General features: G+C 46.5%; 2 protein-coding genes and 1 pseudogene across 4 annotated transcripts in view; 1 reads left to right on the top strand and 2 right to left on the bottom strand.

Moving 5' to 3' along the window:
* Positions 1–15,387, bottom strand: part of ARID3B (AT-rich interaction domain 3B) — a 57,686-nt gene extending 42,299 nt beyond the window's left edge. Inside the window, exons 1-2 of one of the 2 annotated variants that reach the window (XM_079991604.1) lie at positions 15,275–15,387; positions 8,710–9,368 (exon numbers count right to left, since the gene is read on the bottom strand). In XM_079991604.1, the coding sequence (XP_079847730.1) occupies positions 8,710–9,288 (579 nt within the window). In that variant the 5' untranslated portion in view covers positions 9,289–9,368; positions 15,275–15,387. Of the gene's footprint in view, positions 1–8,709; positions 9,369–15,157; positions 15,179–15,274 lie in introns of those variants that run through there. The other variant, XM_079991605.1, reaches the window with a different exon arrangement.
* LOC307224656 (actin, cytoplasmic 3 pseudogene) overlaps positions 14,108–26,930 on the top strand; it is a 39,626-nt pseudogene continuing 26,803 nt past the window's right edge. Inside the window, exon 1 of the transcript XR_013843868.1 lies at positions 14,108–14,129. The product of XR_013843868.1 is annotated as an actin, cytoplasmic 3 pseudogene (transcript). The remainder of the gene's footprint in view (positions 14,130–26,930) is intronic.
* Positions 19,514–23,835, bottom strand: LOC307224653 (actin, cytoplasmic 3). Its single transcript, XM_079991700.1, has 2 exons — positions 23,694–23,835; positions 19,514–20,673 (listed from the first exon to the last, which is right to left on the bottom strand). The coding sequence occupies exon 2, from the start codon at positions 20,660–20,662 to the stop codon at positions 19,532–19,534; it is 1,131 nt and encodes a 376-aa protein (XP_079847826.1). The 5' UTR covers positions 20,663–20,673; positions 23,694–23,835; the 3' UTR covers positions 19,514–19,531.

Here is a 26,930-nt window from a genome sequence, read left to right as displayed (position 1 = left end):
CATCTTCATTATTTTAGTCCTCTTTGATTTGTAACCCCCCCCCCCTTTTCTATTCTATTTATTTAGAAAATAGCAAGGCTTGAATATCTAAAGTGGTGGATTCTCCAGGAATAAGCACTCATTTTGAGACAAGGAAAGGTTGACCAAGGATATGTTCTGGTTTTGCCCACCAGCTTTGCCACACACACACAGAAGTGAGAGAGGTGGTGGTGGTGGGGTATTTGAAGATTCCTGGGGAAGCAGCAGAAATTCCTTCTGTGGGTGGAGAGAGGAGCCCTCAGAAGTGAACCAGATGCTGTTAAAAAGAAAAACTGTTGTAGTACAACACTATGATAAGATCAGGTTTACTATCCTGTGCTGGAAGCTCTTAAGCACTAGCAGAGAAGAATGCTGTAGTAATTCTCTCTCCCACACATACACCGCCCCCCAATGTACACCTTCTATTGCCTGTTATACTTTGCATGAGCTGCCTTGAGTCCCTTTCTGGGGAAAAGGCAGAAGACTAAGAAATAAGTATAATAATAAGAGCTGGGAAATCCTTCTCCCACCCCACCCCCCACCAGCAAGTGGTGTGAAAGCTCCTGTGGCTTTCTAAATGCTTGAGAAACATGAAACCAATCAAGGTTAAGTATGACAAAAAAGGAAATACACTAAATTTTGCATGTGTAGTTGACCAGTTGACTCTTTCGTTAGACTTCCTTAACAACTTTAAAATCCATGGTTAGGCAACGCCCCAGTTGGGACCAACCAAAATGTCACAAAAGTGTGGCAAGCTGCTTAGTTCTCCAGAACTCTTCAACACACAAGTTACTCAGAGTGGGCAGGTCAGCAGTGGGGGCAACAAATACTAGGTTTACGCTGTAACCATGAGCTCAGCTTAGAGACCTATTTTCAAAATGAAGCCTGCAGGCTGACTAAGTCCCTCCCAGATGCTACACATATCAGATTACACACCTATGATAAAACCATACAAACTAGACACTCGTGGCAAAGACCCATTTAACCAGCTGGAACAAAAATGTCTCCAGTTGTTTCTGGAAAGTGCAGACAGTGGGTGCCTGTCTTATTTTGACAGGAATACTATTCCACAGAAAAGCCCTGCTCCAGGTTACTGTGGAGCAGGATTCTGAAATCTTTGGAACTTGCAGGAGAAACTGTCCTGCGACTGCAACTATCCCCTGTGCATTTACGGGATAAGGCAGGGTCTCAAGTAACCTGGTCCTGAGCTGTAAAGGGCCTTATATGTTGGTACCAACACTTTGAACTTTGCCCAGTAGCAGATTAGCAACCAGCACATATCCTGCAAGCAGGCTGAGGTTATTTTGCCCCCCGCCCCAGCAACCTAGTCATTTGGTTTTGCACTAGCTGCACCTTCCAACTCAGCCAAAGGCTGCCCCACACATGGTGCATTGTAGTAATCCAACCAAGAGATTAGCAATGCATGGACAACTGTGCTCAAACTAACCCAATCCAAGATTGACCGTAGTGATCTTACCAATTGAAGGCCGTAAAAGGCACTCCTAGCCACCAAGAACGCCTGTGCATTCAGCAACAGAGCTGGATCCAGGAGCACCTCTTAACTACGCACTTACTCCTTCAGGGAGAGAGCAACCCCATCCAGCACAGGCATCTGAATTACTTCCTAGACCTGGGAACCACTCACCGACAGAGTGTCCATCCTGCCAGGATCCAGAAGTAGTTCATTAGACCTTATCCATCCCACTGCTGCATCCAGACACCAGTTTGATCACACATCTTTGCACACACACCCCTCACTTTCCACAGCAACCGCTACAAAACTGAATCTAGGATGTAGTTCAGAAGACAGAAGCAAAGTTGATTTTCAGGGATTGGGACCAATCATGTCTCTGGGACAGGGCACTTGCCTCTACCCCAGCAGTGCTCCAAGTACCACTGCCTCTATTATTTTCTCTCAACTAAGTAAATAGTTGCTGTGCATCTCCACATTCAATGGCATTCTTGGTTACAATCTGTGCAATTCTTCTAGGTGCCAGAACTCACCACGGACACCTTCCTTGTTCTCCTAAAATAGCAAAGGATCCCTCTGAGAGCTGCAGGAACTGAGTTCCAGTGAGTTCCAGCTGAAAAAAGCCCTGGTTGCAATGAAGGCTGGACTTGCTGTCCATCCTTAATACTGGCCACTGGGATAGATGCAGGTGTCCTGTCCCAGAGACATAAATGGCCTCAGTCACTCAGAATCAACCTTGCTTCTGTCTGCTTAGCTACATTCCAGATGTTTTAGTCACTATACAGTGACAGAACTTTGCAAAGAGTGCAACAAACAAGACAGCAGTTCCTGTCCCAAGCAGATTAAAATTCATATTACAGTGGCACCTCAGGTTAAGTACTTAATTCGTTCCAGAGGTCTGTTCTTAACCTGAAACTGTTCTTAACCTGCCTGAAGCACCACTTTAGCTAATGGGGCCTCCTGCTGCCGCCGAAGCATGATTTCTGTTCTCATCCTGAAGCAAAGTTCTTAATCTGAAGCACTATTTCTGTGTTAGCGAAGTCTGTAACCTGAGGCGTATGTAACTTGAAGCGTATGTAACCCGAGGTACCACAAATGGACTTGGGACATCAAGAGAAAATAAATAACAAATTTCAATGCAAGGACATGACTATTTTGAACACTGTCCTAGGAGCATCACATTTTCTCCTCCAGCCATAAATTTATGTGTGTGAGAGCATTCGAAGATTTTATGTTCATGGCAGAGATGCTTCAGATTCCAAATTCATCATCAGCATCTAAACTGAGCATTGTGCTGCATGTGCAAGGCTTAAAATAATAATAAACCCATACCATACCACATTCAGCTTCCGGACTTCAAGACTGTTTCTTCGCTTTTGACCTCAATCTGACACATCTTAAATGGATCTGATGGAGAACTCAAACATCCACAAGTGTACACATATTAAGATAAACTTATCTGCTTGAAAATCTGTGCCACTGTTTCTATGCAACAAAGTCATATAAATTTTAAACATGCAGTGGAAGAGTTATGTAACTTGCTGTGAAATATTACCCCAAGTGAACAGAACTTGATGCAATTCTCTCTGCACTTCTTCTTCTCCCTGGTAACCTGAGTAAGTATTCAGCTATGCCTACAACTGGAGAGGGGCCCACACCTCTGCAAGGAACACCCTTCCCCTGCAAAGTTTTCATTTCTCCTCTGCTCAATTGCAGCCGGCCATAATAACCTTCCTACTGTAGCCGACTGAGCCCAGATGGATCTGGGAAGCTTAGGGGAGTTAAAAAGCCGAAATGGCTCCCTCTGCTTTCCTTTGGGGATTTGCCAGTCCCTTGACAAGCGGCCAACCCTTCCCTCCTCATTTTGTGCTGACAAGATTCTCACCGCCCCTGTGTCATAAGCTGAGCCAGCTCTTTTGTCTGCAAGGGTGCTCTACAATTATTTACTTGACTGTGGGAGGCTGAATGGAACTCCAAGCAGCCAGGCATCACCACCTGCCTGCCTTCCAGTAGTATTTAGCAACTGAAAACAGGACTTGCCTACAGTGGGATGGAGCTCGAGTTTTAAAATGAGTTTGAAGAGCGGGGAAAGTGGCATCATGCCAAAAACACATTTTGGTTCAGAGTGTCAATTTCAAGTGAAGTTACTGCAGCAGAGAGCCATTTTTAGATCAAACATATGTACTGGTCAATGTAAAACACCATTTAAGGAGAACATGCTAACTATCTGACAGAAGAACATTACCAAGAGAGATCAAATGATTCCATTTCTTCCACCTGCACAAGGGTAAGCATTTGATGTTGTGGGACTACAATCTCATTAGGCTCTGCCAAGGGTATGGGGTGAGGGGAGCTGGTCCACCAGATGCCTTAAGGAAGCCAGTAAGCAGGGTATGATGGCAACAGCTCTCATCTTTGCCTCCTGATCAACTTCTAAATCAACCTGGAGTTTACATATGACCATCTATGACCAACAGTCAAAGACAGATGTTTCCTGCAAATTTACCTAGCCTTCTTTCAAAGCCAACTAAGCTAGTAGCCATCACTATATCATGTGCCCATGAATGCTCTGGAGCGACTGCCCACCATAGCCTGAAACAGGGTGGGTAGCCTGTAGCTCCTTCAGATATGGGCAGATAACCCCCATTTTCCCTGATGAGTAGCCATGATGGCTGGGGCTGCTGGAAGAGGGAGTCCCAAAAGCAGGTGGAGTACTGTAGGCTGACCAGTCCTGGCTTGTAACACTGTCCTCCTTGAGACATCAGGACTGGATGACTGATAACAAACTCCACGTGGGCTGATTTTGGAGGGCATTCAGGAACTTCGGTTATAGCTGTGAAAAGTGCTGACCAAACCCAGGCCTTGAAGCATGTTGCTCGACCTGTGGGTCTATTTCCAAGCACAGCTGAAACTGCTCAGTATGTCCATTAAAGTCTTAAGCAAGATGGGCTTAGGAAACGGAAGAGAACCAGCTTTCCCCATACACACCAGCTGTCCACTGAAGTCAGTGAGAGAGATCCTTCTGTGTATCCTGCCACCATCAGAAGCACAGCTGGTGGGCACAGAGGGAAAGGCCTACTTGAGTGCAGTGCCCAGATGTGGTTTCCAGATGTGGCTAGAAACTATGTCTCATGAGGCTACATGCTTCACCTGGAGAAGAGGAGACCGAGGTGGTATGTTCAAATAGTTAGAGGGTTGTCCCATGGAAGATGAAGCAAGCTTGTTTTCTCCTGCTCCAGATGGGAGAACCAAACTATTCAAATGACAAGAAAAGAGATGCCGACTAAAGATTAGGAAGAACTTGCTGGCTGTAGGAGCTGCTCAACAGTAGAACGGACTCCCTCAGAAGGTGATGGGCTCTGATTTCATGGAGGTTTTCAAACAGAGGTTGGCTGGTCCTGTCAAGGACTCTTTAGCTGTAATTCCCGCATTGCAGAGTTGGACTAGATGACCCTTGAGCACCACTTCCAACTCTACAATTCAACGATTCTGTTAAACTTGCTTAGCCCCCTCTCTGTGGACCATCCAATGTAGGCTGAAGACCTGTTCATTTCATTAGTTTTCAGTTTGCCTGATATCTGCTATTTTATTGTTTAGAATGTTTTTATTTTAAAGGTATGTATTGTTTTTAACTAGATATGAAAACTCTGTAAAGTAAAATGCCAGAATAAAAATCCTAAAATAAAGCAAGCAAGCAAGCAAGCCCATTTACAAAGCTAAGCAGGGTCCAGTATGATTTCAAATTGGATGGGGAACCACGTATTGAGATTCCTGCACTGAAGGGGGTTGTACTAGATTACCCTCGGGGGTCTCTTCCAACTCTACAATTCTATTGTTCTAAGTAAACAAACAGGAATGCAAACCGTTGGCACCCAGCACTCCCTTCACCATTGGCTATTTATAACATTAAAGGCCAGGAATTTCTGGAATTATTTAGGGACTGCTCACATTGAACAGCCAGCACAGCACCTTCACATAGCATGACAGAATAGTGACAGAATTCACATCACACTATTTACAATGACACAGATTGCACACCTCTGTCAGGGTCGGCTTATATCGAGCAGGTTGTGATATGGCAGATGGTAATTGTCCAGTAGGATTTCTATACATCAAAAGCTCAACTGTTTCTCTTTGGGGAGAAAAAGAAAGAAAAGAGAAAGAGAAGAAAATGCGAAAGAATACAACAGGGAACAAGGATCTATGTAACTACAAACAGAAACAAGAAAACTCGCAGAGGGGGCCTGGAGGTGACTTGAGTGCCTCAGATATTAGAACGCCGGACTGACAAGGGTTAAAGACTTAAGGACTGACATTATCCGGAACCAGGAAAAGGGACGTTGGAGAAACTTAAAATGAGAAATGCTTTTGTAATAAATTCATATTTATGGAATTAGTGTAATTCTAATGAAATACTGAGATGCCGGAAAGGAAGTAATTGGCTTTAGCAATGGTTTAAATCTAAGAATTTTAAAGATTTGAGGACAAGATGAAATTGGGGAAATAAGAATTTGTAAGAATGGGTTGATTATAAATGAAAATATGAGGTAAATATCACATGGGGACATATAACTAAGGGTAAGACAAGTGGCTATGAATTTGCTGAATTAAATTTAAAATGGAATACAGGGAGGGAGGTGAGAGGAAGTCAGGAAAATAAGTTAAAGAATGTTGAGAATTTGAAAGGAGAGATTTTTATTTTTATTTTTCTTATCTTTTTGTTTTCTGTGTGGAATTTTTGATTTTTGATTATTGTAATTTTTCTTTTTCTGTCTCTGATGTTGTTGTTTTTTTTGTTATCTTTGTGGTCTTTATTCTTGAGAAAACTTAATAAAATATTATTAAAAAAAAAAAAAAAAAAAGCTCAACTGAGCTGTGCAGTTTATCTGTGGAGGGCCAATGATCATTTGCCAGACGGCTTGCCACCACCTGACTGACACTCCCCCTGCTCCTTTTGCAGATGTGCTCACTGCAACACCAGTTACTGCTGTTGTGAATGGTCATGGGACTAATCTGTATACATTTCATCCATGCACAGAAATGGCAGAAGCTGAACCTATTGCATGCTATGACCTTTATTGTGTTTTCTTCCCATATGGGTACACAGATCTCTCTCTCTCTCTCTCTCTCTCTCTCTCTCTCTGTGTGTGTGTGTACACACACACACACACACACACACACACTTCTGTCATATCTCTCTCTCACCTGAGGATGACATTTCATCAGGAGCAAGAAATAGACTATACTTCACAAACACTGATGCTACTGCAAAACAGCTCAACTTTAAGGTACCACAGGATTTTTTCCTTTTTTCTTTTGTAAGATAAAGGTAAAGGGACCCCTGACCATTAGGTCCAGTCGTGACCGACTCTGGGGTTGTGGCGCTCATCTCGCTTTATTGGCCAAGGGAGCCGGCGTACAGCTTCCGGGTCATGTGGCCAGCATGATGAAGCCGCTTCTGGCGAACCAGAGCAGCGCACGGAAACACCGTTTACCTTCCCGCTGGAGCGGTACCTATTTATCTACTTGCACTTTGACATGCTTTCGAACTGCTAGGTTGGCAGGGGCAGGGACTAAGAAACGGGAGCTCACCCTGTTGCGGGGATTCGAACCGCCGACCTTCTGACTGGCAAGTCCTAGGCTCTGTGGTTTAACCCACAGCGCCACCTGTGTCTTTTGTACTTGCTGTAAAATACCAACATGCTAATTCTCTAGAACCATTTAGAGTAATCACTCCTCAGAAAAAAGCAAAGAGGATGTGCTACTAAAGGTCAGTCAACCCCCATGCAAAATGGTTCATGAACACCTAGAGACCAATTTATAATTGACTCAGCAGACTGGCTGAACTTCTGCCAGTTGCATCACACTGCATGATTTGAATTGCAACACCCGAAAAGCTCTTTGACCACAGAAGAGTCACACAATATCAACAATATCAAACTGCCAGCATTAGCTGCAAATGGAAAATGTTAAGAGAGCAGGGGAGACGTCCCAGGCTGTGCTCAGAGGGTTCGCCACATTCATGCCATGCACTTCACCTTCCCTTCCTGGGCCCACAGTGGCAGGCAGGAGCTGCAAAAAGCAAAAGGCTTCCCTTCTGTTTTTGAAAAAGCTACAAAGGGGCTGCATGACAGTCTACAGGTACCAGCTGCACAAATATAAGTCAGGGGACACCTGGATTGCTAGTAGTAGATGTGAAAAGGATCTAAGGGTCTTAGCAGACCACAAGCTTAACACGAGCCAACAAAGTGATGCAGCAGCAAAAAAAGCTAATGATATTCTAGGCTTCATCTATCGAAGTATAATGTCTAGGTTAATGGGAAGTTATAGGACCACTCCTATAACTTGGCCAGACCACATCTGGAATACTGTATCCAGTTTTGGTGCACAATTTAAGAAGGATATTGAGAAGCTGCAATGTATGCAGAGGAGGGTGACCAGGATGAGAAAGGGTCTTGTGGGGAATGGTTGAGGGAGATGGGTGCGTTTGGCCTGGGAGGGAGGAGACTGAGAGGAGATATGGTGGCCATCTTCAAATGGCTAGGGGGCTGTCACACAGCAGATGGGGCAGGCTTGTTTTCTCCTGCTCTGGAGGAGAGGACCTAAACCAATGGATTCAAGAAAGGAGATTCCGACTAAACATCAGGAAGAACTTTCTGACAGTAAGAGCAGTTTGACAGACTCCCATGAAAGGTGGAGGTCTTTAAACATAGGTTGGAGGGTCATGTGTCCTGGATGCTTTAGTTGAGATTCCTGCATTGCAGGGGTTTGGACTAGGTGAACCGTCAAGGGTCCCTTCCAACTCTATGATTTACCTTTCCCCCTTTTCAGAACTGACATTTCTCAAGGGATTGGACTGCAATAGCCTTCACCACAGTGCTGCAGTCTTTCCTATTATATTATAGGCAGGTAAACTACTTGATCTGCCCTTATGCTGGTCTATGACCGTAATAAAGATTTAATTGACTGATACTTGATCTGCCCAAGACAGTCATTTGGCAAGCTCTAACACAGCTTTCTGCCAACCTACTACCTGCAGGTGCTTTTAGACTACCACTCCCATCAGCCCTGACCAGCTGATGGAACTTGCAGTCCAAAACATCTGCAGGGCACCAGGTTGGCAAAGGCTGCACCAATGGAATCCCCTCAAGGGAAGTGCCTGCTTCCAGGACCACCAACAGTCAACCCGAGTGGCAGGGGTAACAACCACTATTACTGACCTGCTTGAGCTGCTCATCCAGCCTCCAGGCCTGCCTTCCAGATGATGAACCACAATATGGAGGGTTGGCAGACTCATTACTCTGCTCATCCTTTCCCTGCTGTCCCCGCTGCCCTCCTAGAATAGGCAAAGGATTAGAGGAAGAAGCCACTCTTTGGTTGTGGGGGACAACTTTGGAAGCATGAAAATACTTCAAAGCGGAACATGACTCTTTCCCAGTTCTTGGTGCATCATCCTCAAGGTCACCATCTTCCAAATCTTCTTCTCCTCCCTCCTCTTCCTCCTCCTCCTCTTCTTCTTCCTCCTCCTCCTCCGAGTTCATACTGCTCTGATCAAACGTCTGGGCAGCCCCAAGCACAGGTGGGACTCGGGCAGAAGGACCAAGGAGGGGGCCACCTGGAGCCTTTCCAGATGTGGCACCGAGAGCAGCTTGCTGCACTGTCAGCTGCTGGGCATAATGCAGCTGGGTTTCCCTCATCTGCCTCTGTTGCCTCTCCCTGGAATCCATCTGCAGAGGGGCTGCTTGCTGTTGCTGCTGCTTCTGCTTTTGCAGCTGCTCCACGACAGCCTCCAGTTTCATCCTGCTGTTAACATGGCTGCGATAAGGTGAGAGTTCTGCTGGAGAAGACTCCAGCCAAAGCCTTTGGAGAGCAGTGGAATCTGAAAAACAAATATTGACCTGTGTAAGCTACTTGCCGCTGTCCTCCCACCAGGACAAGAAGAAAAAACGCAAAGCTCATATTCCCCCGCCCCCTGAATGATAAACCACGCCATTCAGTTCCAGATTTCACTGCATATTTGGCACCTTTTCATTTACAACTCCTCTCCCTAATGAAGTGTAGCCTCTGAAGCAGCTTCATGATCTGTGCAAAAGGAACATCCTCCCATCTTGTCAAATTTACGAAATATTTGAGTGTTAGATTTTAGCCTATTTTTATTAAGTCCATACCTCTTGTCATCTCTCCACAATGAGACCCAAAATACTTAAATTTTGCACAATTAGAAGCAAACAAAATCCAATCCAAGCAGTAAAAAGCAGCACTGAGACCTATTTAAGTACTCAGAGTCCTATCCTGAATCACGTGCCCCAGATGACTCTTTATTCAGAAGCTTGTTTGCATACAAAATAAACTTTTTCCTTTGCCTGCTATTTTACTATGGACTGATCTGATCATTCAATAGTATTTAAGGAACATAAGAAAATCTGGAGCTTTGTTTGTATGCATTGGCAGTCAAAACCCAGGCAGGAGCCTTTTAGACTCAACGAGGGGCTAACAGGGGCTGTTTTAACTCTCTCTGTTCCTTTTCTCCAGCATCCAGTTATGTCAGTGCATCAGATTAGGCTGGCCAAAGCCAGCGTGGTGCAGAGTTTGGAGTATGTGCCCAGAAGTGAGGAGGCTTGCTTGGGTACAATCCCTTACTGAGCCACAGAGCTCCCTTGGTGACATTGGACCAGTCACTCTTTTGCAACCTAATCAATCTCACCAGTTTAGGATAAAATGGGAAGGTGGGAAGAACACGCGTCACCCTGAGCTCCTAGGTGGGAGGATGGGATAAAATGTCATAAAACAGATACTGCCGAATTCCATTTGCTAGAAACCACCGGAGGGGAAGAGTGCTGTTGCACTCAGATCCTGCTTACAGGCTACCTACAGACCTCTGGTTGGTGATTGTGAGAGCAGGATGCTGGACTACATGAGCCACTGGCCTGATCCAGAAGAGCTCTTATTATGTTTTTAAACAAGAAACTACCTTTGCATCAGTTTTGATTAGATCAAAGATGTGGAAACATCCTTAAGGTGATAAGGCATCCGACACAAGAGTTTGTGTGCCCAATCTGCACACTCTGAATAGGGGCTTATTGTTTACGTGGGACACGGGTGGCGCTGTAGGTTAAACCACAGAGCCTAGGACTTGCCAGTCAGAAGGTCGGCAGTTCGAATCCCCGCGACGGGATGAGCTCCCGTTGCTCGGTCCCTGCTCCTGCAACCTAACAGTTTGAAAGCATGTCAAAGTGCAAGTAGATAAATAGGTACCCCTCCAGTGGGAAGGTAAACAGCGTTTCCGTGCGCTGCTCTGGTTCGCCAGAAGCGGCTTCATCATGCTGGCCACATGACCCGGAAGCTGTACGCCGGCTCCCTCGGCCAATAATGCGAGATGAGCGCCGCAACCCCAGAGTCGGTCACGACTGGACCTAATGGTCAGGGGTCCCTTTACCTTTACTTATTATTGTTTACGTGACTACTGTACATGCTATGGAAGTGAGAGCTGGACCATAAAGAAGGCTGATCGCCGAAGAATTGATGCTTTTGAATTATGGTGCTGGAGGAGACTCTTGAGAGTCCCATGGACTGCAAGAAGATCAAACGCATCCATTCTTAAGGAAATTAGCCCTGATTGCTCACTGAAGGGACAGATTGTGAAGCTGAGGCTCCAATACTTTGGCCACCTCATGAGAAGAGAAGACTCCCTGGAAAAGACCCTGATGTGGGGAAAGATGGAGGGCACAAGGAGAAGGGGACAAGATGGTTGGACAGTGTTCTCGAAGCTACAAACACGAGTCTGACCAAACTGCGGGAGGCAGTGGAAGACAGAAGTGCCTGGCATGCTCTGGTCCATGGGGTCACAAAGAGTCGGACACGACTAAACAACTAAACAACAACAACAACAACTGTACATGCTAGGGATTTCACTACTTTTGTATTCACACAATTATATACTCATTTGGACTCTGTCTCCAGTTGCAAAACTGTTGAAGCAACAGGCCCCTCATTCATACAACTTGGGAAGCAAAATGTGTGTGAAAACTGATGGGGGGGGGGGGAGAAGAGGCGAGAGAAAAGCCTCAGCACTATCAATCAACAGGGCAGCAACAACAGGGTGCCAAGAAAGAGTTCCACTCTCCCTTAGCAACTGCCCCAATAATAGTAAGACCTGCCTCACAGTTTTGGATGAAGGAAAATACAGCACAATAGCAACCTGCGAATATCAAATGGTTCACAAGATACACCAAGAAAACTTGCAATTCGTAATTATGTGATCAACTCTCCTCAAGGAAAGTTACCTCCTGATAACTAAGAACTAAGCTAGCGATTGCAGGTTTTAAATGTAACAGTGGTCCTGGTGAGATCTCTTCTGTACAAGGGTAAACATAAGGTAGACATGAAGGCCCTTTCCCTGTCCCTTACTGTAGCTGTGCCTAATACACATAGTTGAACTAAACGTATTATGCTCCCATTTTCTGCAATACTTCAATTTTCTTCCCCATATCAAATTTTACATTAGAAAGTATAAGAGGAACGGCCTGCCAAAAGTGCCATATGCAGTGATGGCACTTAATGAAAAAATTCACCTCCCAGTGTGAATTTTGTACACATCATTTTTACAAAGGCAAGAAGGATAGTCAGGAAACAGAATTTTAATATACAAGAAGGCAAAAGGCAAACAGCAACTGAACAAAGTGTTGACCCTTTACTCCTCTAGCCCCCGTCCATCTACTGAAACTTTAAAATAAACTTGCTTCTTTTTCTTACCCTCTTAAGATTGTATTCTGACATTTAGCAAAATAACTTCTCTCTAAATGAAAGAGGCTATTTTGCTAAGACTAAGTATGCAGTTTCAAGAACAAGTAGAACAAGCCCATATCTCATTTTGGAGAACACCAAACAACCAAAAGAAGACCAAGAATTTCCAGTGTGCGTCTCAAATGTTCTGCTAAGCTACAGTAAATCAAAATCAAACTAATCCCTTAGCTATAAGTCAGGGAGAAATGCTCAAGAGCTCATAGTGCAATCATCCCATCAATCCCAACCCCATGCTTTCAGTTAGATTAGAATGCCACAAACAATCTTGTAATGCCTGAACTAGTACTTGACATACTGTTTACATACTGTTTATAAACTGCAAGGACAACTATGGATTTTGGATAAAAGAGCTGTGACATCTATAAAATCTCTACTTTTCTTGGAACATGCTTTAAGGACATTACTGTAAGTTGTTTACAGTGCCTCAGGTGAAGATCCACAAAAGAACAGACAGGGAACATGTGCTACAGGTCCAATACTATAATTCATGACCTGGTATTCTCTTGCTGTGTCCAGTAAACACTTCAGGCGTGGGAACATTTGCTGTGCTCTCTCTCTGGTTCCTGCAGGTCTTACCCAGGTCCAGAACAACTCTACTTGGCAGGTTCCAGCAAGACGGATGCATCCTTGCCGAAGGCTACAATTAGACATGAATGCAAAACCCTACCAGCCTCCAGTGCCAAAGAAAGGGACCTGAGCAAGGGCAGCCACACCTTAAGTATTCAGGCAACCATCAAATCCCTATCATAGCAGTTCAGTCCTGAGAGTGCTTCCCCCAAATTTCAATGTGCACAATCAATTTCAGATTGCATGTGCTTGCCATACCCTTTGTTTCATTGAAATATCCCTGTCCCCAGCAAATACAGGTTGGATTTGTGGTGTCCATTTGTGGACATCCAGTTGCATCTGCGTTTCAATCTTGGAACAGTATCTGTGCACTGACTTTAACCATGCTTATGTGCATGTTAAGCCCCACCAAGTCCTGCATCCTGATATAGGTACTTCAGATTGCAGCCTTAAAGGAGAAAGAAAAGCCTGCTGACACCGTACCATCACTTCTTCAGGGTACACCATGCAAGACCCTAAAGATCAATATACACCCCCCAATATACTAAAAAAAAACCCTCTGCAAATGTTCTGAGAAAAACACAACCAACATCACTGCCCATTCCAATTAATACTCTAGTATCATCTATGTGAGGACGCGGGTGGCGCTGTGGGTTAAACCACAGAGCCTAGGACTTGCCGATCAGAAGGTTGGCGGTTCGAATCCCCGTGACGGGATGAGCTCCTGTTGCTTGGTCCCTGCTCCTGCCAACCTAGCAGTTCAAAAGCACGTCAAAGTGCAAGTAGATCAATAGGTACCGCTCCGGCGGGAAGGTAAACGGCATTTCCATGCACTGCTCAGGTTCGCCAGAAGCGGATTAGTCATGCTGGCCACATGACCTGGAAGCTTTACGCCAGCTCCCTTGGCCAATAAAGCGAGAGGAGCATTGCAACCCCCGAGTTGGCCACGACTGGACCTAATGGTCAGGGGTCCTTTATCAGATATGTGTGTACTTGTTTCCATCACTCACATCCCCTTCTTCACATAACACGCAATCATATTGACTACTAATGATGAATAAAAATAAGAAAATTCACTAACAGTACACATTATCTACAAATGTGTATGTTCAAAAACAGCAGGTCACAGCCAAAACAGTACTAAAGAACTTGGTAAAACTAGTGCTTTTGTCAGGGGGTACTCAAGGGTGTGCAGTACCGGCGTGCGCACCCCCACCCACTTTCTCTCTCTTTTGTTAAAAAGTGTTGCACTTACTGCAACAACTCCTTGGTGAGTACCAGCCCCTATTTTTGGGGGGTTGGGGGAGCACTGGGTAAAAGCACACCTGAAAAAATATAATTGGGGGTAAGAGTCACTGCTGCTTGCTGGAAATTGTGCTACAATGGGATTGGATGTACACATAACTAGGCTGCTCTGATTTTAGGTGTCCTGGTAGAAAAAGCCCTGTTATTCTTAACCTTTTCCCTGCCTTATCTCCTATAGTAAGCTTTAGCCCCATCTGATGAATTAATGGTTTGTACTGGTACAACCAGAGCGCTCAACAGTCACTTCTCCGTAGACTTCTCTGGGCTGCACCTATCCTAGCTTCTAATCACAGAAGCTTTATAATGTTATAGGTCTATAAAATTATGGCCACAACTAAAAACAGTTCTCTCACCCCCTTGACACTAGATCCCAAGTGGAATTCAATTGGTGGCAGCAGATTCAGGATATGGTGCATTCAACTGAAGTAGAAAAGACAACTGAGCATCCAGAATTCTTCAACTTCAAACTGTGGCAATGGTGAAAGTTTGTACACTTCCCTTCCCAGAAAAGGCATTTCTTACACCCTCTGAAGTTCACTACGAAATTGTATGCTTTCCACACACAGAGACACAAACCCTCTCAGAGAAAATAAGTCCCACTGTAATAAATAGGGGGTTACTTGATTCGTGTGTAGGATCTCTTTAGACTTAGCTCTTTTTTACACAGACTATAGAGAACTTTCTTATCCCTCCTCAAAAGCGGCTCCCGATAGGAACGACTGTTCAAGTCAGTGGGAGGTGGAGCAGCCCAAAGGCGCCCCGCGGCCCTTCCTCGAGAGTAAGAGCGCGCAGCAGGATGGGATTCCTCTCAGTCAGGGTCGGGGAAAAACGCGTGGCGGAGGCTGCGGGCGAGCCGCGTTCCCCGGGGGCGCCCAAGGCCCCCGCCACGGTCCTGAGAGAAGCCCCGCCGAGACCGCCAGGTCGACGCGCGCCCGGAGCCACCAGCAGCTGCTCTGCAACCCGAACCTGAGGGAGGAAGCGCCGCCGGCTTACTCGCGAGGAAGCCCCTTCTCGCCGGGCGGAGGCAGCGCCAAGACGCTCCCCGGAGCCAACTCCCGCAGCCCCGCGACTCCCCTCACTCCCACCCCCGCCGACAGGCCGCCTCTTTACCTCAGCGCGGCGACCACAACAGCCAGGAAGCCCAGGAGGGAGGCAGGCAGGCAGGCAACCGCCCGCTCCGGCGGGTCTCGCGCGCAGCAGCAGCAGCAGCAGCAGCAGCCGCCGCCTCAGCCGCGCCCCCAAACACCCCCGCCCCGTCCCGTGGTCCCTCCCTCGGCCGGACCGGAAGCGGAGGACACAGGCGGTGCGGGGGACCTGTTTGACAGAGCACCGGAAGCAGCGTCACCAACGGGGACTCGGGAGGCGAACAACCACTTCCGGGTTGAGGGAAAAAAGACGGGTTTTTTTAATTATTAAATGAATAACAATTAAGATAATCGGGGAAAAGAGAGGGTGGGAGACCCGTTAGGCTAAGTGGAGCTTATTCCAGGGAGAAGCTCCCCCCTCCCTGCAAATGGAACGGCTCGAGAGGCGCGTCACGCGACTCCGGAGACGACGCTCTGTTCCGTTTCCCTATGGCTCGCTCTCCGATACTCTCTGGCCCTTGCCATCTCTATGCCTCTCCCGCCATAGAGACGGCAGCTAGAGTGACCCCTGTGGCCATAGACGGGACACTTCCGACCGGAAGTTTGGACTAAAATTTGTAGAATGTTTGCTATTTATTATCTCTGCCTGAGGGTTTTTTTGTGTAATTATTCTCTGTTTCCGCAGGAAAAAGTGAGGGGAAAGGAAAATGAAGGTGGCACGAAAAAGAAAAAGAGGGAAAGATCCCCACCGAGGACTCAACCATAGAGACTGAGAGTGCGGGGCAGGCACCTCTTTTTGCAAAATCACCATAGCAACCGATAAGAAGCAGGCCGAGGAGGGAGAGGGGCGGGGCCAAGGAGTGGGCGGGCGGGACTCCATAATCAACAGCCAATGGGCGTCAGGATTAGTCCGTTCCGGGAAATATGAACGGCTCGTGGCGCAGCAGCGTTGATAGCCGCATCTCAGAGGTAGTGCGCACGCGCGCCAGTAGCTCTTCGCTCAGATTATGGCGCCCCCTTTCGTGGGAGGCCGTGGCCTGGAGGCAGAGCGCCTGAAACTCGCACTTGGAAGGCTGCGGGTTCGATCCCCAAGTGGGAGAGAAAGATATGCGATGCTAAAAGGCCCGGCACGGAGGGCAGCCAGGATCAGCCGGTTCGGTGTTTGCAGCCAGCATGTTGTCCAGCTGATTCCTGCATTACAGGGGGTTGGAATATTGACCCTGAAGGTCTCTGACTGTAGGACTCCCGCGGATCATCTAGTATTCCAATACCCTGAAATGCAGGAATCACAATACTGTTGTTGCTGTTTAGTCATTTAGTTGTGTCCGCCTCTTCGTGACCCCCTGGACCAGAGCACGCCAGGCACTCCTGTCTTCCACTGCCTCCCACAGTTTGGTCAAACTCATGTTGGTAGCTTTGAGAACACTGTCCCACCATCTCGTCCTCTGTCGTCCCCTTCTCCTTGTGCCCTCCATCTTTCCCAACATCAGGGTCTTTTCCAGGGAGTCTTCTCTTCTCATGAGGTGGCCAAAGTACTGGAGCCTCAGCTTCAGGATCTGTCCTTCCAGTGAGCACTCAGGACCAATTTCCTTCAGAATAGAAAGGTTTGATCTTCTTGCAGTCCATGGGACTCTCAAGAGTCTCCTCCAGCACCATAATTCAAAAACCATCAATTCTTTGGCGATCGGCCTTCTTCATGGTCCAGCTCTCACTTCCATACATCACTACTGGGAAAACCATAGCTTTAACTATACGGACCTTTGTTGGCAAGGTGATGTCTCTCCTTTTAAATGAAATAAATAAAATGTGCCCCGTGGCTATTAGAGACAGGGCCCTTCTGTTGTGGAACCCAAATTCTGGGGCTCTCTCCCTGCACATATTCTCCCAGGTATTTATTTTCATCCATTTCACCAGTTTTCACAGCAGACTTCATCCTTTTTTAGAAAACGGTGTTCTAGTAAGGCAAAGTGTATGGTGGTTTATAAGAATTTGTCTGTTCAAGTACTTTGGGGGCACTTGTTAAAAGGCAGATTAAATCCAGCTAATAAACAGATATCGCAAGGTGGGTTTGAATTGGATGGATTATGACGTTTGAGATGAATAAATGCAATCTTTAATAAATAAACTGCTCAATGATGCCGACTATTGACTCACATGGAGCTTTATATTCTGGGTTACCCCCCTAAAGGTTGGTACCGGTACTTCCTCCAGCTGCTGCCACCTTGTCCAGTGATCAGGGATGATGGGAGCCAGAGGTCATATTCATAAGTTAGGCCTCCCCTTTGCTAAATTCACATCTTAGCATTCATTTTTATCACATTCTCGAATTTTTAGAGCAGGCATGTCTCAGATTAAAGCTGGGGGATGTGAGGCGTGATCCCTCTAGGGAGCAAACTGCACTGGGGAGATTGTATTTGTAGCCGATGTAACCCTGGGAACTTCTTCAGAGTAAGTCCTGCGTCAGTGCAAACAAGTGAGCCTTGGTTACAGCTCGTGGTCTGTTAGGAGCGAGACCAACCATAAGGCCCATGTCCAGAGGCGGCGCTGAGCCAAACTACCACTCAGCTCTTTACCACCAACTTTAGGATTCAGGGCAAAGCCTCACAACGGATGCGTTCTTTCCTTTCAGGTCAGGGACAGAGGGTGGCTCTAGGGGAGGAGTTGTCGCAGCACCCCTTGGTGTGTGGAGTGCCGCAGGGCACAATCCTTTCCCTGATGCTTTTTAACATTTTTATGCGCACCCTTGCCCAGCTTGTCTGGAATTTTTGGCTGGGTTGTCATCAATATGTTGATGACACCAAGCTTTATCTGTTGATTGGGGGGCCAACTCCCATCTCTTGCGGGGGCTCAATTAGTGCCAGCGCCTTCCGTCAGGAGTTTGGGTGTAACCTTTGACGCCTCCCTCTCTATGGAGGTGCAGGTTGCAGCTACAGCAAAGGCGGCATTTTCCCACCTTCGCCATGCTAAGCTGCTGGTCCCTTACCTTTTTTGCCCTCATCTAGCCACAGTGATCCATGCGACAATCACTTCCAGGCTCAATTATTGTAACTCGCTCTATGCAGGGCTGCCCTTGAAGCTGACCGAGAAATTCCAGCGGGTGCAGAATGCTGCTGCGAGGCTCCTTATGGGGTCCTTGCCACGGGACCACATTCATCCAGTGCTATACCAGCTGCACTGGCTCCCAGTGGAGCACAGGGTCAGGTTTAAGGTGCTGCTTTTAACCTTTAAAGCCCTATGTGGCCTAGGACCCTCGTGTTATGGGACTGTCTCTCCTGGTATGCCCCACAGAGGACCTTACAGTCCACAAATAATAATATCTTGGAGGTCCCGGGCCTCAAGGAGGTTAAACTGGCCTCAACCAAGGCCAAGGCATTTTTGGCTTTGGCCCCAGCCTGGTGGAATGCTCTATCACAGGAGACTAGGGCCCTGTGGGACTTGACATCCTTCCGCTGGGCCTGCAAGACAGAGCTGTTCCGCCTGGCCTTCGGTCTGGGCCCAGTTTGACCCTATGGGACCCTGTAAGTTACCTCTTTGGCCCTTTTATCAGCTCATGTGGGACCAACATGGATAGCTGGTCCTGATGAATACTTGAGGTCTCCGACCCCATGGTTGTAATTCATGAGCAGTCATTTAATTTTATCCTGATTCTAATTTTTAAGCTGTATTTTAATCAATTGTTTGATTGTGTTTTAATGTATTTGATATTTGATAGCCACCCTTAGCCCGGTCTTGACCAGGCTTACTTACTTACTCACTCTGGACGTTGTGGCAGCAGGAAATGGGGCGAAGTTAAGCAGAAACCACAAGTGTGGCTCTCTGTACCCCCAATCTGGCTTGCTGCAACGCTGAGCAGTAGATGGGCTTCATGTTAGGTGTTAGCTCCAAAAAGTTGTGGTTATCAAGAGAGTCGTTTACTACAAGAAGCACACCAATTTTTACTTCATTTAGCACGACTTTATTGGCTTGTTTTGTTTGACAGAGAAAATGTATAGTAATAAAGTACTGAACTCCACATGAATCATAAAAAAGAAAAGGCAAAGGTGGTACACAATCAATCAGAGTGGCTGGAGTAGAAATATATTATTATTATTATTATTATTATTATTAAGAGTGCAGCTGTGGACAAGCCTTGGCAAAGCGGTGGACAAAGGTTGCCCAATGCAGGAGCCAAATCAAGAACTGGATAAATACTAAATATCCTGCAAGAGGACAGAATTCAACAGATAAAAGCAAGGCCCCAATATATATTGACTTGGCCAGAAGAGGTTGGCTGCTTGGATTGTTAGAAGCATTTGCGGTGGACGATGGATGGGCCAGACTCATCGTACTCCTGCTTGCTGATCCACATCTGCTGGAAGGTGGAGAGAGAGGCCAGGATGGAGCCCCCGATCCACACCGAATATTTGCGCTCTGGTGGGGCGATAATCTTGATCTTCATCGTGCTGGGGGCCAGGGAAGAGATCTCCTTCTGCATCCGGTCAGCGATACCAGGGTACATGGTGCTACCACCAGAGAGCACTGTGTTGGCATACAGGTCTTTGCGTATGTCCACATCGCATTTCATGATGGAGTTGTAGGTTTCCTCATGGATGCCAGCCAACTCCAAGCCCAGGAAGGAGGGCTGGAAGAGGGCCTCGGGGCACCGGAAGCGCTCGTTGCCAATGGTGATCACCTGCCCATCCGGCAGCTCATAGCTCTTCTCCAGAGAGGAAGACGAGCTGGCCGTGGCCATCTCCTGATCAAAGTCCAGGGCCACGTAGCAGAGCTTCTCCTTGATGTCCCGCACTATCTCCCTCTCGGCTGTGGTGACAAAGCTGTAGCCCCTCTCAGTCAGGATCTTCATGAGGTAGTCAGTCAGGTCACGACCAGCCAGGTCCAGGCGCTTAATGGCATGGGGCAGGGCATAGCCCTCATAGATGGGCACCGTGTGGGTCACCCCGTCCCCGGAGTCCATGACAATCCCGGTGGTACGGCCAGAAGCATAGAGCGACAGTACGGCCTGGATGGCCACGTACATGGCTGGCGTGTTGAAAGTCTCAAACATGATCTGCGTCATCTTCTCACGGTTCCCCTTCGGATTCTGAGGGGCTTCTGTGAGCAAGACTGGGTGCTCCTCGGGGGCCACCCGCAACTCGTTGTAGAAGGTGTGGTGCCAGATCTTCTCCATGTCATCCCAGTTGCCGACGATGCCATGTTCGATGGGATACTTCAGGGTGAGGATTCCCCTCTTGCTCTGTGCCTCATCCCCCACGTAGCTGTCCTTCTGGCCCATCCCCACCATGACCCCCTGGTGCCTGGGCCGCCCCACGATGGAGGGGAACACGGCCCGTGGAGCGTCGTCTCCTGCAAATCCTGCTTTGCACATTCCGGAGCCGTTGTCCACGACCAGAGCGGCAACCTCATCCTCCGCCATTTTGAATGGATCTGTAGGGAATGCAAGACAGGACAGACTTCAGGCAGCTGCTTTAGGACAAGGGCGGGGACACTTTAGACAACAGAGATTAGAGACAAGCTATACAACACTAATGTATTCTCCAGCTTCATATACCTTGAGAGTACAACTCTCTAAAAATGCACTTTAGAATTATCCATATGAGTCAGAAGTAAGAAACAAATCAAGCTAAGAGATCTGCCAAATGCAAACAAAGCTGGCGTTTAAGTACATACACATACAAAAAAAATTACTCCTTGGAATACACATCAACTTTACACATTTAGAGAGGTTCGCCTGACGGAGAAATGTGCCAGAGGGTCCTGAGAACAATACAGCAAAGGTGCATTCTGGTGTCAATACGAATTAAGATGGCACCACTCAATTTGCCCCTGGTTTGGTCAACTTACCCAGCACAGACAGATGCATTTTGCCTCTCCCTGATAAATCAGTGCTGCCTGTTTTCTCTCTGCATTGCCATTCTTGCCCAAAGGCAAGGCAAGAAAGCTGCTATTTCCCCTTTACGGCCACCCATTCTCATGAGTGAGGAGTCACAGTGCTTCTCTCCCTAAAACTATTCTGCAGTCACTTTCAAACTTCAGCCCATTCTAAAGAAGCAGAGGTTTTCTGAAAAAGTTTCACATCACACTAATAAGCATTTTCATTACCAGGTTGTTCCCCCATTTTAGGAAAAGCGCATGTGTATTTTTTTATGACAACTCAAGATAGCTCAGTCACTAGAGCCTGAGATTTTGAATCTCAGGGTTGTGGGTTCAAACCCCACATTGGGCAAAAGATTCCTGCATTGCAGGGGTTGGACTAGATGACCCTTGCGGCCCCCTCCAACTCTACAATTCTATGATTATATAAAGCCGTATTTGCCCCATCAGTTACATTTTTATGCAGTCATTTTAATTTTTCTTGAGTAGCCAGTCATTTTCCTTAGGAGGTGGGTGACGCTGTGGTCTAAACCACAGAGCCTAGGGCTTGCCAATCAGAAGGTTGGCGGTTTGAATCCCCGTGACAGGGTGAGCTCCCGTTGCTCGGTACCTGCTCCTGCCAACCTAGCAGTTCGAAAGCACCTTAAAGTGCAAGTAGATAAATAGGAACCACTCCAGCAGGAAGGTAAACGGTGTTTCCGTGCACTGCTCTGGTTTGCCAGAAGCGGCTTAGTCGTGCTGGCCACATGACCCGGAAGCTGTATGCCTGCTTCCTCAGCCAGTAAAGTGAGATGAACGCCGCAACCCCAGATCGTCCACGACTGGACCTAACAGTCAGGGGTCCCTTTACATTTAGCCAATCATTTTAATTATAGTTCTGAACTGCTTAATTTATTAGTATTTTAAAAATCTTTTTCTATTACTGAAGTATTTGATATTTCCGTCCTATGAGAAATTAGCATTAGGACCTTTTTTGGTTTAAAGAAAGAAAGGCAACACGATAGACTTCTAACAAATTGTGCATAGCGTGGAGAAATTGGACGGGGGAAATTTTACTTCCTCTCTTGTGACATGAGAATTTGTGGACATCCAATGAAGCTGAATGTCGGAAGATTCAGAAGAGAAAGCAAATGATTTATTTGATGAGGGTGCCGGTATATGAATAAATAAAAACAAATTGGAAGCAGGGGTAACTAGACCACACAGTTTCACTGTTGCATGTTTGCTAAACAAGACCAGATGTTCTTGGGAGCCACCTGCATCTTGTTTTAGAAGACATGGTGCCAGATCTTCTCCATGTCGTCCCACCTGCCTCTTCAGAGGGTGTGCAACTCCATCCAGAACAGGTGGATGGAGTTTCCCGAACATGGGAGCTACCTTTGCATAGATCCCCCATCTTCCTAGGAGTCAGGTACAGACGTTGGGCCCTCGCCCAGTCCAGCACTGCATCCAGACACCGGTCCAAAGCTTTCTCCTGATCCAGATGTTATGTTGGACTAGGACCAGGAATGTCTGGGTTCAAATCACCGGATGACCTGGAGGCAGTCACTGTCTCTCAGGATAATTTACCTTGCAAAGTTGTTGTGAAGATTCAAGCAGGGCAGGGGGCACGTATGGCACCCACACCTGCTTGAAGGAAAGGTGGCATAACCGTGAAATAAGTAATCATGACAGGGTAGCCTATATGGGGCTCAGCAGATGTTTCTGGACTATAGCTGCCCTACTAGTTGTGCTAGCTGGAGCCGCTGGGAGTTGTAGTTCAGCAGCATCTGGTGGGTACCCCATTTCCCTGGAATGTAAGGTGGGAAGTTCAGGGTCTAGGGACGATTGTGACCATTTCTCCAGTTGCTCCTGCATAGCTGCTCAGTCCTACGGCTTCTTGGAAATGATTCCTGTGTTCCGATTCAGACCACAGGCTACAGCTACTCTCTAGGCAAAACTCTGCCCATATACCAAGTCTGGTCGTCAGTCCATTTAGCCGGCTGCATTGCCTACCCTGACCAGCAGCAGCTCTTGGGTCTCCGGAACAACTGCTGCTTTCCACCTGGGGATGCCAGGAACAACATCTGTGCTCGGCTGCTGCGCCAAGGCCCCTCCAACTGCTCAGGCTGCTGTTTTGAATTTAGCCTAGGAGCTCAGGAAGCTGCCCTGTATGAGATCAGACCTTTGGTCCATCTGGCTCAGGGTGGTCCACACTGGTGGGCAGCAGCAGCTCTCCAGGATTTTACGCAGGGGCCTCTCCCAGTCCTATCTGGGATTGAACCCAGGACCTGAGTGCAAGGCAGGTCCTCTCCCGTTGAGCTACAGCCTTTCCTTTCCTCCCTCGCCCAGCCTCCAGCACAGCTCACCTTGCTTCTGATCATAAGCTAGAGGTTTTTTAAAGAGAGGTGGGATGGCCAACTGTCAGGGATTCTGTAGTTGTGATTCCTGCATTGCAGGGGTTGGACTAGATGACCCTTGGGGGTCCCTTCCAACTCTACAGTTCTGTAATTCTACAGAGTAGAAAGGAAACAAACAGAACAGGAAGGATCAGGCAGAGAAACCGTGGGTGCTGAGTCCTGTTTCATACTTACCTGACGGAGATGCGGTCGCCTTTGCTGTTAATCTCACGGGGATCCCAGTAAACGCAAAATCTTTTCCTTCCTCGTTCCTCTTACCTGTTCCTATCCAGTCTGCCCCCTGGTCTTATACCTCAGCTTATCTGTTGAAAATGGTTTTATTGGAAACCACGTGTGCAGTAAAGAAATATCATAAATACACCTCCCGTAGCCTCTCAGGGCAAAGAGCAAAATGGCTGCATTTTGCAGTATGGCCAAATATGGTCAGATTGAAGCATCTCTGGTCGTATTCTAGCAATTCATTGGTGTGTCTTAAAAAAAAGTCCTTCTGCTGACTCAACATGTCCTTTCCGTTGCCAGATTTCACTAGCTTCCTCTGGAAATCCATTTAAAGAGGTGACTGATCCAGCCTGCTCTTTGGAGATGGATTATTGGCTCCCCTTGCAGAAACGTGCTCCAGACTGTGCCTCTGAGGTGCCAGGTAAAAGGTGGGCTTAGGATGCAACCCTGTCCACACCTGTTTAGAAGTAGGGGTGGGGGAGAAATTTGGTGGCTTACAAAATCACAAAACAATAAAAGCATGAAAAATCTATAGTACTTTAAAACACACAAAAAGTTAAAATACTGAAACAGGTTAAAATTCACACCAATCTTCTAAGTATCTGGACAGAATGTTTTTAGCAGGTGCCGAAAAGGCGCCTGCTTGATACCAATAGGCAAGGAGTTCTGAAATGTAGATGATGCCACACTCAGCAATCTCATTCTTACAAATGTGGGACGGGGTCTTACGTGGCACCTGCAGAGTGCCAATTCCACCGTTCACAGTGGTTCAAGTGGGGAGATGTGGGCACATGTAGGGTTGGTTTTGATGGGTGCTGTGAAGGTTTGACAACTGAGCCATTCACTTGGGCATTGCTTCACTGTCAGCCTTGGTTTGTTTTAAAATCGCACTGAAAAACTTTTTCGCAGCCTGTTGTTGGCTGTCAGAACCATGGGATGGAAAGCCAGCTAGACAGACCCCGCCTGGAGCGTCTCCCTTCTCAGCCTTGCCGCTGCGGAGATCCATCAGTCACCCTCCTCCGACAGACGTCTGCGACTCATGCTGCTGTGCGTGAGCATACGTTACTCAGCAGAGTAAACACACAACAGATCTGGCTTGAGGCGTGGATACTAGGCTACATTTATTGTACATATATCAGGACAAAGAAAACATGGCTTCTCTCTTTGCTGTTCTTCTCGGAGAGAGAACACAAACGCAATACAGAGCGGATGTTCCGCTCATGAGACTCCAACAATCTGTCCTGGAATGTAAACAGACATGTGACATGTAACAATCCCACACATCTGCAGCGCGGGAGGAGTGGAATTCTCCAGACACAGTGGTTGTCTGCAAGGGATTCCCACCCGGTGGGGTTGATGTTGCCAGCCTTGATGTCATATTTGCAAACATCTCTGTGACACAGAGTTCGTCTGCCAACGGGCCTGGTGCATGAAGCCAGCTCCCCATAGAGCACACCCTTCAGGATCCTGCCATCTTCTGTTCTGTTGACATGACCAAGCCAGCATGGACATCGCTGAGACAGGAGTGTGAACATGCTGGGAATGTGGACTTGGGGGAGCACATCTTTGTTTGAGACTCTGTCCTGCCATGTGATGCTCAAAATATTCCTGATGCTGCACATCTGGGCACCATTGAGGAGTCGCTTCTGACGGTTGTAAGTTGCCCATGACAAGAAGATTGGAAGAAATTTAAAGTTTATTTACAGAAACATTGTAAAATTAAGGAATGTTAGAATGTTAGAAGGAGGCTGGAATGAAGTTATGTGGCTTTAGCGGAAATATAATAATAATAATAATAATAATAATAATAATAATAATAATAACAATAATAACAATAATAATAATAATAATTTATTTATACCCCGCCCATCTGGCTGGGCCTCCCCAGCCACTCTGGGCGGCTTACATAAAAACCAAAAATACAGTAAAATATCACACGTTAAAAACTTCCCTGAACAGGGCTGCCTTAAGATGTCTTCTGAATGTCAGGTAGTTGTTTATCACCTTGACATCTGCTGGAAGGGCGTTCCACAGGGCGGGCGCCACCACCGAGAAGGCCCTCTGCCTGGTTCCCTGTAGCTTTGCTTCTCACAATGAGGGAACCGCCAGAAGGCCTTCGGCGCTGGACGTCATATTATAAAGGATTAAGTAAAAATAGATTGTTAATGGATGAAAGGAGGAAAGGTAAAGTTACATTATATTAAGATAAATTATAGGATAAAAATTGGGAAAGATGGAAAGGATTTGCTGAAACAGCTAACCGAACTAGAATACAAAAAAAGGGAGGTGCGAGGAGGTCAAGGAAACAAGTAAATGAAAGATAAGTTATGGGAAGGTTCGTTGTGTTTTTTAATTGTTTCTATTTTTCTGTTTTTCTAGGGTTTTTTTTTCTATTCTCTTCTTTTTTTACTGTGATGTGTTGTTATGTTTTTGTTTAACTTGGAATTATCTCTTTCCCTTTTTGTAACATTTAAAACTTTAATAAATATTATTTTTAAAAAAGAAAAAAGTTGCCCACGACCCACTTCCATAAAGCAGCGTCCTCAACACGCAAGCCTGGTAGACCTTCAACTTGGTATTGGCAGTTGGCATCACATTTTCCCATACCCTTTTGGAAAGGCGATTGCCATAGCTGTCTTACCAATACTCTTGTCCAGTTCAATGGAGAGATTGCTAGTTATGGTGGAACCCAGGGAGACAACATCGTCTTGCCCCTCACCAGTCCTGATGCATGGAGTGTTGGTGACATCCTGCCCCAAGATATTGTCTTCATCAGGCCGATTATCTCCTAATATACACAGTTTTGTGTTCTAATTAGCTTAATAGTCATATTTTTGCAAAAAAATTTCCCCTGATAGAATGCATTTAAATATTGCATTTAGGTATCTTTTCCTATATGTATTTTCACATATGCATTTGCACGCACACTTTGCCCGGGTATATGCATTTCTGTACTTAACTGGAAAGCTGTATTGCCAAAATTGTCGAAATGTCAACTTTGACGGCTGTGCTTCAGTTCATCTCTTGTTTTGGAAAGCACAAATTAGCTGGGCTCACCATTTATTTATTTTTATTAAAGGTTTCTTGGTTTACAAAAGTATGTACAATGTCTCTTTTTTCAAGTTATGTTTTCTGCAGGTCAGTTTCATTTGTTGTGAGACAGTAGTGTTACATTAGTTTTTCTAATAAAGC

Source organism: Podarcis cretensis (genome assembly GCF_951804945.1).
Source record: "Podarcis cretensis genome assembly, chromosome: 9".
NCBI lineage: Eukaryota > Metazoa > Chordata > Lepidosauria > Squamata > Lacertidae > Podarcis > Podarcis cretensis.
Note: the sequence above shows the minus strand (reverse complement) of the source record. Positions and strands in the feature narration are given on the sequence as shown.